The sequence below is a fragment of the Aspergillus foveolatus genome, assembly GCF_047715535.1.
Source record: "Aspergillus foveolatus strain CBS 279.81 unplaced genomic scaffold BDW70scaffold_27, whole genome shotgun sequence".
Classification (NCBI taxonomy): domain Eukaryota; kingdom Fungi; phylum Ascomycota; class Eurotiomycetes; order Eurotiales; family Aspergillaceae; genus Aspergillus; species Aspergillus foveolatus.
This window is the reverse complement of record NW_027396091.1, coordinates 54,585-69,517: the sequence shown is the minus strand read 5'-3', so window position 1 is coordinate 69,517 and position 14,933 is coordinate 54,585. Positions and strand designations below refer to the sequence as shown.

General features: G+C 51.1%; 3 protein-coding genes across 3 annotated transcripts; 2 read left to right on the top strand and 1 right to left on the bottom strand.

Annotated features, from left to right (window-relative positions):
• The first annotated feature begins 8,335 nt into the window (after positions 1-8,335).
• Positions 8,336-9,653, top strand: BDW70DRAFT_56976 (C2H2-type zinc finger protein). Its single transcript, XM_073744303.1, has 4 exons — positions 8,336-8,650; positions 8,702-8,809; positions 8,860-9,406; positions 9,459-9,653. The coding sequence occupies exons 1-4, from the start codon at positions 8,499-8,501 to the stop codon at positions 9,594-9,596; spliced, it is 945 nt and encodes a 314-aa protein (XP_073595509.1). The 5' UTR covers positions 8,336-8,498; the 3' UTR covers positions 9,597-9,653.
• Positions 9,654-10,713: 1,060 nt separating this feature from the next.
• Positions 10,714-12,677, bottom strand: BDW70DRAFT_150611 (gamma-glutamyltransferase family protein; the record flags this gene model as incomplete). Its single annotated transcript, XM_073739180.1, has 4 exons — positions 10,714-12,000; positions 12,046-12,395; positions 12,441-12,459; positions 12,513-12,677. The coding sequence occupies 4 exons, from the start codon at positions 12,675-12,677 to the stop codon at positions 10,714-10,716; spliced, it is 1,821 nt and encodes a 606-aa protein (XP_073595508.1).
• A 458-nt stretch (positions 12,678-13,135) lies between these two features.
• Positions 13,136-14,927, top strand: BDW70DRAFT_137053 (uncharacterized protein). Its single transcript, XM_073736968.1, has 3 exons — positions 13,136-13,639; positions 13,697-14,015; positions 14,061-14,927. Exons 1-3 carry the CDS (start codon positions 13,428-13,430, stop codon positions 14,787-14,789), a joined length of 1,260 nt encoding a protein of 419 aa, XP_073595507.1. The 5' UTR covers positions 13,136-13,427; the 3' UTR covers positions 14,790-14,927.
• The last annotated feature ends 6 nt before the right edge of the window (positions 14,928-14,933 follow it).

The following is a 14,933-nucleotide window of genomic DNA, read 5'->3' as shown; positions in this document are numbered from 1 at the left end:
CCTAAGATCCCTGTCATCATGGTATATGGCAAAGGGGAGCTCTACACAAAGTGACAAAACTCTGAGCAGATATATATGTACCTGGCTATATACAACTTTAGGTAGGTATGGTAAGCCGACAAGTGCGTGACTCTGCGTCTACAGATTATAATCTAGAGGAAAAGTCTATGTAAGTGAAAAAGCTTACGACTAGGCCGTACATGCCAAGTGAATCTTGACTGAATACAGTACAGGATCATGCATATATCATACTGTAGATCTCAAGGCAGACCAAATGGTAGGCGAGGTGATAAATAGTGCAGCATATTTAGCCAGGGGCTAAGGCACGTAGGCAAGGTGTCAGTTGGGTATAAGTGGAGCGGCCTCGTACATTTCACGTCCAACGCAGAGAACCCATCTCCTATGCGCGTATTTACTGACCTTAGAGGCCATTGATTATGCGCCTAATTGATAATAGTACGTATGGGTCCAAGACATTGAATGTCTTGCTATCCACTCAGAGCCCCAGCTTCCTGGAAAAATCTCTAAGCCACTATTCAATATTGGTGGTAGCGTAGCTCTTCAATGTGTTTAACGTGGGTGCAAATGGGGATTGGGATTGTGAGGACAGCGAATAGGTATCGGTTAGATTTATGACATGCGGTTATGGTAGAGAGTCTTGGGATATGGATAGTGGGTGAACGACTCCGGGCTTGGAGGATGAGTCGGGCAGTAGAGTAGGTGCGAAGGAAAAGGGCTTTAAGACGGTGTTCAGTAGGCTTGTCTTGCTAGTTGTCGAAGGTGAAGACAATGAATACGCGAGGCGAACGCAAAGTAGCTTTCTGTGGAGTACATCGCCGCTGGGAGCTATAGTGCTGAGAAGTTAGCAGATACCCTTCAGACAGGAGCAGATTGCACCAGTACGTTATACAGGTGGAGAGCAAGATAGGTAGGCAAGGACGACATACCTCAGGATCGGTCATTGTACTCGAGTCAAAAGCTCAAGAAACCGCATTGGATCAATCTGCGCATGAGAAGGGCAGCAACATACCTCTCAGGCTCAGATATGCAGAGCCAACGCCCAGCTTACCTTCCATTATACCATCAAATGCATAAACGATACACTATATTGCGTGCTCCTGTAGATCGCCTGGAGGGCTGAAAGATGAGGAAGCTTGCTATGGCCTACACCTTTGTTTTCCTGGCACGGATAGCTCGTGTATATGTCGTATTTCTTGCCTTCGGACGGTTATGGACGAGTAAAGAAGTCCGTGGGGCCCCGGTCGATAGAGTCTGTTCTGTAGAGCTTGATCATCTCGCAGGTCAAAAGGACCGCCTTCTGGAAGTATTGTGTGAAATCTCGTCCGCAGCATGAGCCAGCTAGAGGGGTAACCATTAGTAGCAATAAGCCGACTTGGACAAAAGAAAGACATTGATCAGGCTGATCCAGGGCCGCCTCAAGCCGTGAATGATGCATGCAGAGTACAGACAACAGTAATGTGTCTGGTGTACGGCCAAGGAGAGACTTGGCCACAGTAACGTGCCCTTGTGAGATGCGACAGTGCGGACTTGACCGGGTCACGCTGTAACTAAAAGACGGATGAAACGGGCCCATAGCAAATATGATCTTGCCCACGCCGCTGACTTCATCGGACAAACCGTGAGGAAGTACAGACGTGCACGACATCGGGGTTGTTTGGAGCTAAACTAAACGACGTACTCCTTGGCAAGTCCGTATGCGCTTTCGGATTCGATATGCTCTACCTCCTCCAAGTGCAGGATATGATGTCTTCATGGGTTGAGAAATGGGCCTTTGCCACGAGTGGAGGTATGCTGGTCGATGGGAATGAGCACCCAACAGCCATACGTCACAGCAAGTAAATCTGTTGATTTTATTGTTTTACTGTTGGTTAAGGTAGATAATCCTATTGGACGATATATAGATGAATTCGAGCCAGGCTCTCTGCACCATAAGCTGAGACTGATAGCGTGAATGCCCATATCTTGAAGGATCGCCTGGATGCTACTTTGGAGTAAGCTCGGTGCAGAGTAGGAGCGAAGTCTAGGCAGCAAGGATCGCCACCCCTGTGGGATTGGTGCTTTTGACGCTGAGCAACGAGAATGTTATCCAAGCGTCATTTCATGGAGATCCTTGACAACGGCGGGAAATAGTCGGTGGCAAGAGCGTCGTGCATTTGGGGCATCCTTCATGGTCGGTGAATACCATGGAGGTAGTGCGGGGTTAATTATTGTTAATAAACGAGCAATATTATTAAACCATTCGAGGTGCTGACGAGGAAAGTACCAACTGCAGCTGCAGACGGTGGAGAATTATTGGCGAAGACCACGTGTTGGACTAATATGCTAATCGCTAGCCCCTGCACCCAGATGGCGATGGTCAATGAGCGTGGTTATGATTAGCGGCCTTCCTGAGCAGGTACCATGCATAGCTAGCCGCTCTATAGATTGACAAGGGTTTGAATCCTTCGACGTCTCAGCCAGCGGTTGGTACCGCCGACGGCTAAGAACCGGGAGTGCGGTAACCACATCATGAGCTTTGTGAGTAATCTTATTGAAGCAACGACCCAACATATTGAGTGCATGCGGTGACTGAGGTCTGATCAGCTACGCGAAGCGAATCATGCATACCAGGACCAACAACATGGGGAGTATGTCATAGTAAAGGTGCTGTGGTTGACTGCCGGCGATGTCAGTTATCCGCGAGCACGACGTCCGGGATTAGCGCAGCGAAAGCTTGGGACACCTTAGTAGCAGTAGCAGAAGTAGCAGAAGTAGAACGCTCAAGCTCGTAGCATGATACATCGTTGAGATGACCAGAAGCAGCCACTAGTTCCAGGTCTCAGGAGTAGGTTACGCATTATTCCGCGCTGAGCGGCAGAAATTTCCGAATTGCACCATGAAGAATTCAGCCTGACCGCAACGGTGGAGGTGCTGATTCGTTAGCTGGAATTATGAACGGATACGATAAGGCGTTGGGGTTTCCCAAACTCTGTGCCTTATGACCCACAATGATCTGGAGCTCGAACAGACAAGCGAGAGATTGAAGGGGTTAAGCGAAGTTCTGTCTTTTGTGACCTACCTCTTCGGGGTGGGCTCTAAGTCGGCGGTTCAGGGCTGGATCCAAAGGGGTTGCTCGAAAGTGGATAAGAGACTACCGGCGGCGGTGGGACGACCCGTCTTCCAAATCGCAAAGAGCTAGGAACGTTAAGGCAACGTAGCACCGGCTAGCTTCTTTAAACATGAAGAAAAGCAGGAGGACGAAAGGAGAAGGAACAAGAGCAACCGGAAATAGGATTCGATAATATTGTCTTCGGTTACGGTGTGCAATGCCTCCTGATTTGTCGAACGACGAGACTTGTCGCTCTGCAAGTTTTACGGGAATGTCGGCCGCTGTCGGCGCGATGCTGCGAACTGGCGAAGCATGGTTCAAGCTAACCTTATTGTCATTGACCGGGTGCTCGGGTCCCGCATGGCCCGACCTCGATTCACTATCAAAACAAATGTCGATCTCTGGGATTTCCGACTTTGATGGTCCAATTCCCGAATCGGGCTTTGCTGTTGTTCCGTTATCCGGTTACTACTGGCACAAGGTCATACACTCAATGGTACCCCTTAACGAAGTAACCGGATCACTGGTCTGAGTTCAAAACGAGCTTGGACGGTTGCCTCATTATTGTGCTGACTCTCTAGAGCCGAAGCATTTCGACTTCGGGTGCTGGTGTGTAGCTCTGGCAGTGGCTGCTTAGCGCGGTCAGTAGAGCAGCCCAGCAAGAACGGCAATGGCTTTGCCTTATCGGACAGGCCACTATTCAGCCTTCAACTGCAGACTTGCCATGCAGTCTAACCGAAAGAGAGTTGCAGCTCGTCGAACGGCTGGCATCCTTCAGCGGAGGTCAAGGCTGAGGGTTGAGAGGCAGTGGGAGCAGTGTAAGGCCCAGAAGCTCCTAAAACTCAGAGTCAGGGCGAGAGCTCTGTAATCACCATGAAATCTGAGGCATCTACTCGTCAAATTGTCCAAGTGTACTCGAAGTATGAAAATGGTAGGTTTCTGTTTGAGCGGAACAATTTCCGCTACCACCAATCAAATCACAGCTCGGGTGATTGAAGCGAAGGTAATAACGGGGAAGGAGGTTTACTCTGCATGAAGTATAATCAAAGTGTCGTTGAAACTGTCGAATGATGGAATCCCCAGGTTAGAGCACGCGATGGGCTGTGTCTGACACAAGCAGCACAGCCCGGAAGCTGGGGCTCTGGGGGGAAGCTCAGGCAAGGCAGATTCGGGTTTCGTTTGAAGCTTGACTGCAGGGCGCAGCGCGGCATGGTTCTCCATGTGAGCCCAGACGTGTTTCAGGTTTCGCGACCCTTGCATGCTGCAACGAGAGAGCGGCTCATTCTATTATTATCGCAACGTGGCCGTGAGAGCTTCGACCAGTGGGCGGTCGTTGCAAACGAAATTCAAATGCGTAGTTGAGGTTCCTCCCGCGGTCGTACCGGGAGTAAGACGCCTCTGTCCTAGTGACACCGTCCATTGGATAAAAGTAACTTCTCTCACTGGTCGGCCAATATAATTATCATGACGGCTGTCGAATCGGGTTATTAGCCTTAGCGTTAAGAGGACGCTCCAGACGGCTCCATCACAGTGTTCTGGACTTGCCAGTGACTCCATCCAAAGTCGTATGGTCTTGTCTTAACATACAGTAGCTGTAGCACTATTATTTTGCTGATTTCGCGGTCCGCCGATCCAGTCTATGGCTTAGCTGCCCATAGCCCTGGAACGATCACTGAAGTTAGGAATTGCTGCTGAACGTGGAATGCCCGCCAAGCCTCTGGCCACGTTGTAACCTGCGTTCGGAACGCTTCGTAAATCGCAGATAACAAGGGAGGATTACATGATTGCCAGGTGGCATGTGCATGATGTGTGTTTAACGCAGCACGCCTTGGCGCGTAGGTAAGAATAACTCTGCATCGTCTATTTTCTGCAGGACGAGTCTTACTACTCGTATGGACGAACGACGGAGGGCGAATCCCGACTAAGCACCGTTCTGATTAAGGAACGGAAGGATGATCCCTGATTTGAGATGAGCGGGCCAATTGTGATCGAAACCGATTGTTGGTTTGCACTAGTCTATAAGTAGCTAGCTCGTGCATGACTTGGTGTGAGAATACCGGGTTCCATGCGATATTAATATTGTCTGACGACCAGTGAGAGGCAGGTGTCTGGCCCCATTATGGCAAATCGGCACGGTGCAAATGCAGCGTGCAGACGGTATGTGGGATATTTGAAGTGTCACACGGCCACGTTGTGAAGGGGGCTGATCATAAGAATGGCCATTATTACAGATACTCCACGCGGCCTTTCCTTAACATCCAGTGATTATCCCGGTAATAATAAAGGAAAATAATGACTCGAGACGAAACAAAGCGATTGTCGACACGTCTATGGCGAGTAACATTGATGAACGCGAACCGCTGGGATTGTTTGGGTTTGTCAGATCACGGTCAGTAGAACTCGACTCTGGAATTGCGAAGGCAGACGGACATTCTCGCTGCTGCTAATGTATGTAGTAATCCCACGGGCGAGCATTTGAATATCATGTCAGCATGAGAAAGCAGAGACAGATGATAAATCCTGCTCGAAAATCAAGAGATGCAGCTTGTCAGCAGGAAAGAAGTCGAATTAGCTGCGTTGGCCATCAACCCACATTCTCAGCCACGTGACGGTGAGTACACTGTGGGCAAGCGTCATTGTGGGTTGTGCTCGTTGGTGCCTTGACCGGTCTGCCTGGACTAAATATAACCAGATTGGGCTAGTGCAGTCGCTGGCGACCTGGAGCATGGGAAACAAAAGACCAGGGATTTGGTTGATGTTTAAATGACGCAGTGAACCAACCGCTCGTAAGAGACATGTAACATACGTCCGTGAGCAAGCCTTGCGTACTCGGGTATCGGTAATTAGCGCCCGTAGCTACATAACCCCTGTGGAGTAGCAGCTCATGAAACAGGAATGATCTTCAAAAGGAAGATTAAGTTTTTATGTCCGTTAGTGAAGCCGTGGTTCGGGATTCGCCGGGCGTCCTTGTCGAGTCTTGAGTCTAGGCGGATCAACCCCGAGTCTGGACGCCAGAATTGGAACGGGGACTGGGCACTTGGAGACGTGGTCAGCGGAGAACGGGCATGGTACGGATCGACCTAGCAGTGGGTATACAGTTAGCTTCCGGATAAGTTTCCCCAGAGAAAGGGGAAGCATCCCGACACAGACCGGTTTGGCAAGCTCGGTGGTCCGCCCGGTCGCTGCAGCCAGCGAGTTAGCGTACTCTGTAGTGTTGCCGTTTCTCGCTTGCACCTGGCAGTTGTAGTCCGAAACCCGTAAGCATAAGCGAGGGACTGGGATGCAAGGATGTTGACATTGGAATGTAGGGATTCACTCTTGATGGAAAAACGATGGAATGATGAGTTTGCAGGGATGCGAGGAAGCGTGAAGATGAAACACCGATGAGATCGAGCCATCGCGAGGCAGAGAAGGGAGACGGTGCGAAAGCCAGGGAGCCCCAGACAGGGAACCCAACCAGCCCAGGGCAGGTGACAAGTGAGCCTTGCCTGAGGCGCCGACCCACACCCGCAGGCCACAGGCCACAGGGCTGCCTGTCATGGCCGCAAAACTTGATGCATCAGAACTGGCATTGAGCAGACGGGAAAAAAAATTGAGAGCGGATAGCCATCACATAGGTATCATTCACGGAATCGTTCACGGAATTGACAGAATTGACAGAATTGACAGAATTGACATCTGTCCACTGGCCACGCAGGAACGTCGGAAGGAAGTAGAGTGCTTATCTCGGGAGCAGTGCTAAGTCCTCCTTCTGAAGGCCACTGTGGATTGACAGTATTGACTCATTGTCTCCTACTAACTCTGTACTCTGAGTACTCTTCTGATCGGGAATCCAGCGATCGAGTCTGCCTGCCAAGACGAGGCTGACCCGCACCCCGTCGCGATCGCTCTCTGCTGGACTGCTTCCATAGACCAGCGGGAACATCGACTATCAATCTGATGCAGACGGAATATTTCAATCGAGGGCTTTGCACATACTGCCGTTACTTTCCTCTTCGAGAGTTATCGAGTGCGTGATAAAAATAACTCGTTCCTAGTCTCATGGCGAAGGCAGTGTTTGTCTGCGGGCAAGAACCCAGGGCATGCGCCTGGCCGCCTGGCAGTTATCGAGTCCACTACTCTGTATGTAGCGCGCGCACTAAACTATACGAGGACCAATCAGAGCGGTCCCTGAACCAACAGTTCCAGCACAAACCGAAAGGTCGACTAGGGTTCGTGAACTGGGAATTATCCCAGATCACCACCCTTGCATTTACCCATCCATGCTAATAGCGAATTGTCCGGTATGCGATATTGTCCATGGATCAGGCTCGTGGTCTCTGGCCAACGTGCCAGACTCTGCACCCGCAGACCCCGTGGTCTGCAGAGGGCGACCGATCTTCCAGTTAGGTCTAGTTAGGTCTAGTTAGGTCTAGTTAGGTCTAGTTAGGCCCAGTGAGGTCCACGAGTATGGAGAAATTCTGCTAAAAACAGCTAGATCTTACGGCCCCAAAGTATGCACTCGACAGCAAATTAGCAGGCGGCAAAACCCAACAGAAAGCCGTTTAAGCCAGACCCCTGGAGCATCCAAGGAAATTAAAAATAAGTCTCCATACAACGCCTGTTCCCCGTCTTTGATTGCGCCTCAGCCGCACCGGCCGAATTGTTGCTATTCGGCGAAAAATGCTAATTTACTGCGATTCTCTGGAAACACTCTGGTAGTGTCTGGTGGCTGTAGTCTGTCGACCGTGACGATCGCTTGCAGAATGTATTATTTTTATTATCGCGAATATTGCTATTATTCTTGAATCCCGTTAGTATTTATATTATGGTGATTATGAATCTCAGCTTTTCTCAAATTGATACTATTTTATCTACTACGGCTTCCAGCCTGGCCTGGTCTGGTCTTACTCTGCCCTATACTGCGTGTATTCCTGGCTCCTGCATCTCGCTGCATCTCTCTCGAGTCACTGTCAGAACTGCCACCATCCGCCGTTTCAGGATCCTGCCTTCTTTCCCGACCCATCCCCAGTCCCATTCCATCCCCGTCCCATACCCTACCCATACTGGTAGTCAGGTCTGACCTCATTCTATCGATCTACACTAGTCCTCACACAGCCCACCACCCTGACCCTGGCCCTCCTCCTCATCTCGTGCCGTCTCCACAGACTAGACGTTTGCTGCTATTTCTTTTAGGACTGTTCCTGTCAGTCCATGCGATCTTCTTCACAGGCCAGAAACTATATCTTGGACCCCATCGCCAATCCTTCAATCCTTCCGATCACTCCACCCAACTCTCTTCTTCACAACGCGCCTCTCTTGTCTACCGACAACTCCAACCTCAAGCTTTCTACACCGTCCTCCCTCTGTTGGTAAACCGTAAGCGTCTCGGTTGGTACAGCTGTGCACAATGCCTCGAGCCACTGCCCCCGCGGAGATTCCTCTCCCCATCACCTACACTCCCACCACCCACCGCATCAGCAAAGCCAAGAAGGGGAAGCGCGTCCATGCTTGCGAGTATCCAGGATGTCCCAAGGTCTTCACTCGTGCTGAGCACAAGAGGTACCCAATCCCGCCTACGGTCCTATCGTTCTTGGTGCTAACCCTGCGTAGACGACATGAACTGAACCACAATCCCGAGGCGCTCTACCGGTGCACCCAGACCGGCTGCAAGAAATCATTCCACCGCTCTGATCTGCTCATGCGTCACATGGAACGACAGTATGCTGCCCAGCTCGCGTTTTGAGTGTCCGGTGCTAATGCTTCTGCAGTGAACTCGAAGCTCAGATGGACGCTTCAGCGCAATGGGACCACCCTTCCGCCAGATCTTCCGTGGGCTACATTCCCAGATACCCCGTGGTGACTCCTACGCCAGCACCGTACATCTCCATGCCGCAGCCTCAGAGCGCAGTTTCCAAGTCTTCAGTCATCCAGCCCGACCTGGCAATTGACGGGCTCATTTGGGGCACCATGGATCAGCACCAGCACCAGCACATGGTCTCGCCCCCGCGCATCCAAGAATCCGTCGAAGATACTGCCAGGTACTATTCCACACCAGAGGCATGCTCCTCTCCATCATCAGACGGCACAACATACTCGGTTCCTTCGTATTCCGGTTCCATCTCCTCTGTTTCATCGACATCGCCCGGTTTGATCGACTCGTATCCAGACCCAATCATCGACTCGGAGCTGACGTCTTCGCCGGGCCCGATGCATGCGACGCTTGACGGCTGCCAATGGGAGCGCGCTGGCACTGTGCCCCCTGCGACTTCAAGCATGGTTCCCATATCTACTATCCCGGACAGTCTGATTCATCCCGTAAGCGGCACGGCTTCTGATTTTTTAAAGCATCAAACTAAACTCATCTTAGGCTCTACAGTACCAATCGCAATCATGGCCCATGCCGCAGCAAATCAACTATAACGAGAATATCATCCAATCTGTACCAGTATCTCTACCGTACGAAACAACAGCAAACAGCAACTGCAAAGCCCCGTGGGCTCTGTGATTTTCTTTCCACCGCCTCAGCCTCTTACTCAAACTTACGACCTCATGCACGTCGATGGCATTGCAAATCCAAGATCTACAAACATACATCCACCGCCGACCAATAACGACCTTTCTATAAAAAGAACCCGTTGGAAATCCGCCAATCCCAGCGCTCAGTTCTCGAGTCATCCTGCGTTACACAAGCTGCAGCCTTGTCGCACAGCGACCCGAACTCAAAATCCGTGCGGTGACCACGAGGTCGGAAAAAGAAAAGATGCTGCAAACGCCCGGCATCCCACCTGGCTGTGACACCGACAGCCGCATCCTTGACCATAACGAATTGTAATCACGAACTTTCTTTTGTGAATGATTTATTTTTATTTCCTTGTTTCATTTGTCCGTCTATCTGTCTGTCTGACTACTACAACTGAATCATACACTACACTACAGTACATAGAGCGTTGGTTCGGAACGAGATCATGGCCCTGGGTTTCAAGGTTTACTGGTTAGGCGTTGAGCTTCTATTTTCGCATCTTTTCTGAATTTCATCGCGAGTCTTGTGTTACCATCCACTACCTATACCACTGTCCATCTATCTACCTATCACGCTTCTTCGTCCTACTCTCCTCTACGAACCAATCTATACCCCCAGGTTTTATTCTCGTCTCTCTCATCTCCGTCATCTCATTATCTCGGTTTCTTACTTTCTAACTGTATATGGATATCATGCGTCAAGGTCTACAACTTGCTTTTTCGTTTGGGGTCGCGTTGTTTCATGTTCGCGTATCATCCATGTTCTTCACATGCTAGAAAAGAGAGATTCTTGTTTGTCCGTCTAGATGAGTTTACATACAGCTAGGTGAAGGGGCGGCGTTTTATGCAATCGATCGGTCCTTACTCTCTATACTCATATTACGGACAAGAATAAGATTGGGTTGTTTGACTTGCATCTATATTGTGTGCTTGCTTGTTGGTATTTTCCACTTCTTCCATCTCTAACGGCGCTCGTTTCAGGGTATGCAGGTACATCCTCTTACGTCGACAACGGATCTCACAGGTCAACCACATACCCATCGCAGCTCTCTACCTATATCGCACCTACAGGTCTCCTAGCAAGACATAGATTTCACACCAGATTAAACAATAGGCACCGCCATCCCATCCCCCCTTAAGTCGCTGCCTGCACTGTACACCAATTTTCCGCCATCATAGTGACACCGCACAATCTGCCCCCGACCAAACATGCCCCTCTCCCACCCCTTCAGCACCTTCACCTGATGTCCCAATTTCCTCAGTCCCTCCACCGCGTCCTCGCTGATCCCCTCTTCAACATAAACAGTCCGATCAAGCTGCTTTCCAAGCTCGGGATTGCCCGCCGCAATGCAGATACGAGGTGCGTCCAGGGCCGCCTGCGGGTGGTATCCAAATGCAAGCATATTGAGAAGGACCTGGACGTGGCCCTGCGGCTGCATGAACCCGCCCATGACGCCGTAGACGGAGTGCAGCGAGCCGTCGGACACGTTCGTGATCATTGCCGGGATGATGGTGTGGTACGGTCTCTTGCCGGGGGCAAGCACATTGGGGTGGTTCGGGGAAAGCGAGAAATTGGCGCCGCGATTTTGCAGTGTAAAGCCGCATCCCTTGGGGATAATGCCGGATCCGAACCCTGCGTAGTTGGAATTGATGAAGGAGATCCCGTTGCCGGCGCTGTCGGTTACCGCAAAGTACACTGTGTCGCAGTGGTTGTGGGCGGGACTGCCATGGTCCAGGATATCGGATGCGGCGCTGGGGTTGAAGATCTTGGCGCGTTCCGCAAGGTAGGACGGGGAGAGGAGTTCTTTTGTTGGGACGGGCGTTGTGTCTGGGTCCGTGACGAACCAGGAGGCGTCTGCGAAAGCGATGCGCAAGGACTCGATGATGGCATGGAGGTACTCAGCGCTGTTATGCTGTTTCTCGGTGAAGGAAGGGATTTTGCCGGTCTTCTCAAGTTCCTGGAGAATGCCCAGCGCCATGAGTGCTACAATTCCCTGACCGTTCGGCGGGTGTTCCCAGATCTCGACGCCTTGGTTAGTTTCGCCGTCTGTGCCGGCTGTTTGTTTGTCCGTTATGTTTTGCCCGCTGAACTTGAGCGAGATGGCTTCAGTCTCCTGCGAGCCTGTTTCTGCGTGCGCTTTGAGGTCGTCCAGTGTCATGTACCCGCCGAGAGACTGGATGACGTTGACGATCTCCTGCGCGACGCGGCCCTCATAAAAACCCTTTTTGCCGTTGGCTGCGAGAGACCGGAAGGTTTGCGCCATGGTTGGGTTCCTGAGAATCTCTCCTGGGAGAGGGCTGCGGTAGCCGTCTTGTGCTTTGGGGTCTGCTTTAAGCATCTCATGTGAGTTGGGAGAAGCTTTGCGCAGGAGGCTCTCGCTTTCGTGCCACTGGGTCCGTTAGTATTCGTAAAGTAGTGAGTATCTTGTACTCACGAAGTAAGACGCAAACTCAGAAACTGCAAACCCCTCCTCTGCAAGCTCAATGGCCGGACGGAGAATCTGCTCAAGGGAAAGCTTGCCGCTGCCGAACTTCTCGACGGTGTCTACCCATCCTGCTGCTGCGCCGGGGACTGTGACAGCGAGCGGGCTATGCATGGGAATTCCACCCACTTCATCCGGCTTAGCTTTCAGGTCTGCTCTGATCTTCTCAAGAGTTGCGGCGCCGGGGTACCGGCCAGAGCCATTAAGAGAATGGATCTTTTTGGTCGCCGCGTCATAGTAGAGGCAGAACATGTCTCCGCCGATTCCCGTGGATGAGGGCTCTGTAACATTCAGAGCCGCGGCTGTACTCGTTAGCTACGAGCTTATGCTATATTAGGTATGCATACCAACTGCAACCGCTGCATCCTGCGTTCATTAGCTATCAATTATACTATGAAAGGTCTAGAGGGAAAGCATACTGCAGCATTTCCACCCTCACTCAGGATCTTCTGTCCTGCTGCCGCCGCAAGGGGTTGAGTACATGTGACAATGCCTTTTGTGCTGTGTACTGTACTCCTCCGGCTTGCGAAGGGTGCAAAATTGGGGTTTTGTCTGGAGTAGACGGCCTTCGAGTTGAGTGGCATTCTGATTGAGGTTGAGTGAGGAATGTGGTGATCTAGGAGAGAATGTATCAGCAGGGGAAAGCAGCGTTTTATCAGCGACCCAAGCTCCGGCTATTACCCCAACTTCTCGGTAGATCGTGGGGGGCATAAGTTGCCGTAGTTTTGACGGCGAAACAGGTACGTTGAGATGTATACTCTTCTTCTCTCCAATTTCAGCATTGTTGATTCTACGTACCTAGTATCTAATGATCCGTCAACACTACTCCTATCATAAATATCACATTCATCGAGCTTACAGTCCAACTGTCACAGCGGCCCTCCATAACCCCGCGATAACCATATGGATAACGATCACGTGGTGAGGGGTTGAAGGACCTTCCTGATCCGGTAAGCGTCGGATCACGCGGTTGGGCACCTGCCTATGACGCTCTGGTCTTAAAAGCTTGTCCTCTCAACTCCTCATCTCGAGCTCTCGAGTTTGAGAATTAACTGATCCGGTTCCGCACGAGTGAAACAGCTTGAATTGGCGATATCGGTCACGCACGTCGAACCCGTCAAGTGAGGAAAGGATCCTCTCAACGGCTTTGTGCTCGCCCGAGACGAACGACAGCTCCACCTACGCCGAAGACGGAGCTGGACCTGGAACTGGAAGCTTCACAACCGCATCATCCCACGAAGTATACATACTGAGCTCATTATAAAGCTATGGAACAGCCTGGCTCATGATCAGGGCTCTATGCTTGTCTATTATTGAACTATTTTACTCTCAAAATGGTGGTGTTTGTTGACTATGACCATGACCTCAGCCGTGTGTCGAAAGGCCCGGATGCATTTCAACCATACATTGAACCCGGGAAGCCGGCCTTCTCAAAGCTGAGCGTCGGCTTCGAACCCGAGAAACCTGCTGAAGCTCCATCGGAAGCTCCAACCTCTGAGCAGCATTCTGTCCGGGATGCCTTCTCAGTAGCTCTAGGCTGCTATCCGTATGATTGCTGAATCGAACCACTTATGTGCCTGGTTGATCAGCTAACACAACCCAGGATAGCCAAGGAGATTGCTCGCGCAGTTGACTTGAATACGCTGTATGCCCTTTCAGGGACGTGTCGTCAGTTCTATGCAAACCTGGCTCCATACCGGCATCAGCTCGCCAAGCAGACTCTACGTTGCGAGAATGAGTACATTGAGACTCTCTCGGATATGCTGCACAGCGGCACCGCCATCCCTGACAGTGTCAAGTCGGTGATCCGACTGCTGAGTCGGGGAGCTCTAAATTCTGGACAGCTCACGAGCGGCAAAATCGCGAAATGTGCTCGAGACATGGTTGCCGAGTGTCGGGGATGCTCGAAGATTGTTTGTCGTGTACGTTGGACTATTCTTGCTGATGTATAGTTTGCTAATTGACAGAACTGTACGGCCAAACCCCCAAACAGTGCGACCCTGAAGAACCGCATTCGCCGACTATGCATGACCTGTCGTAAAGCGCCGCTGAACAGCCTTGTCACCTCATCTCTGCACGCTCCTATACCTTCAACATCTGATATACAAGAATCTTCTGTTTTCCTGAGGGATACATGTACCTGCCATGATGTGCTTTGGTTGTGTAACCAGTGCGGTCAAAAGCTACGCAGGAACGATACCACCTACCGCCGAGTTTGGACGTGGCGCACGCGGTACAGCACATACCTCGGGGGCTTAGGAACAGGAATTGGCGAAGGCTGCCAAGGGGTCAAATGCGGGCGTGGCGAGAGCTGCCTCGCAGCACAGGAAATCGAGCTGGAAGTAGAGTGTGAGGCAGACGAGTCCATGTCACACAGCCCTCCCGAATACGGTTACCATTTCGGACATCGATTTGCCCAGGACAATAGCTCTCATGACCATCCGGGCGAGAGATGGGAGGACCCTGGTGAGAAAGAGCCGGGGTATCTGCGGCAAGAGATCATCGGCATTGGAGGGCGAGTTAAACAGAGGGCGAAGAAGCGCGTTATGGTAGGTTCTTGTGTGCCGGAATATGAAGACGAGCGGGAAACAGGGGATTATCTCACTCGTGAGGAAGAAGGGGCACATCGAAGTTGGTGCGGTTGGTGTTGGAGGGTTATTCCTGCTAAGCATGAGGTGTCTTCTGTGCAAATGTAGCCACGTCGGAATTTGGAGAACTTATATTTTCTGATAAACATCTACCTTCTCTGGCTTTAGAATATGATTGTTTATCTAGAAAGCAACCTATGGTCGGTCTCCTGCATGTTTATGAATTATATCAGATACTGAACATAGTGGCCA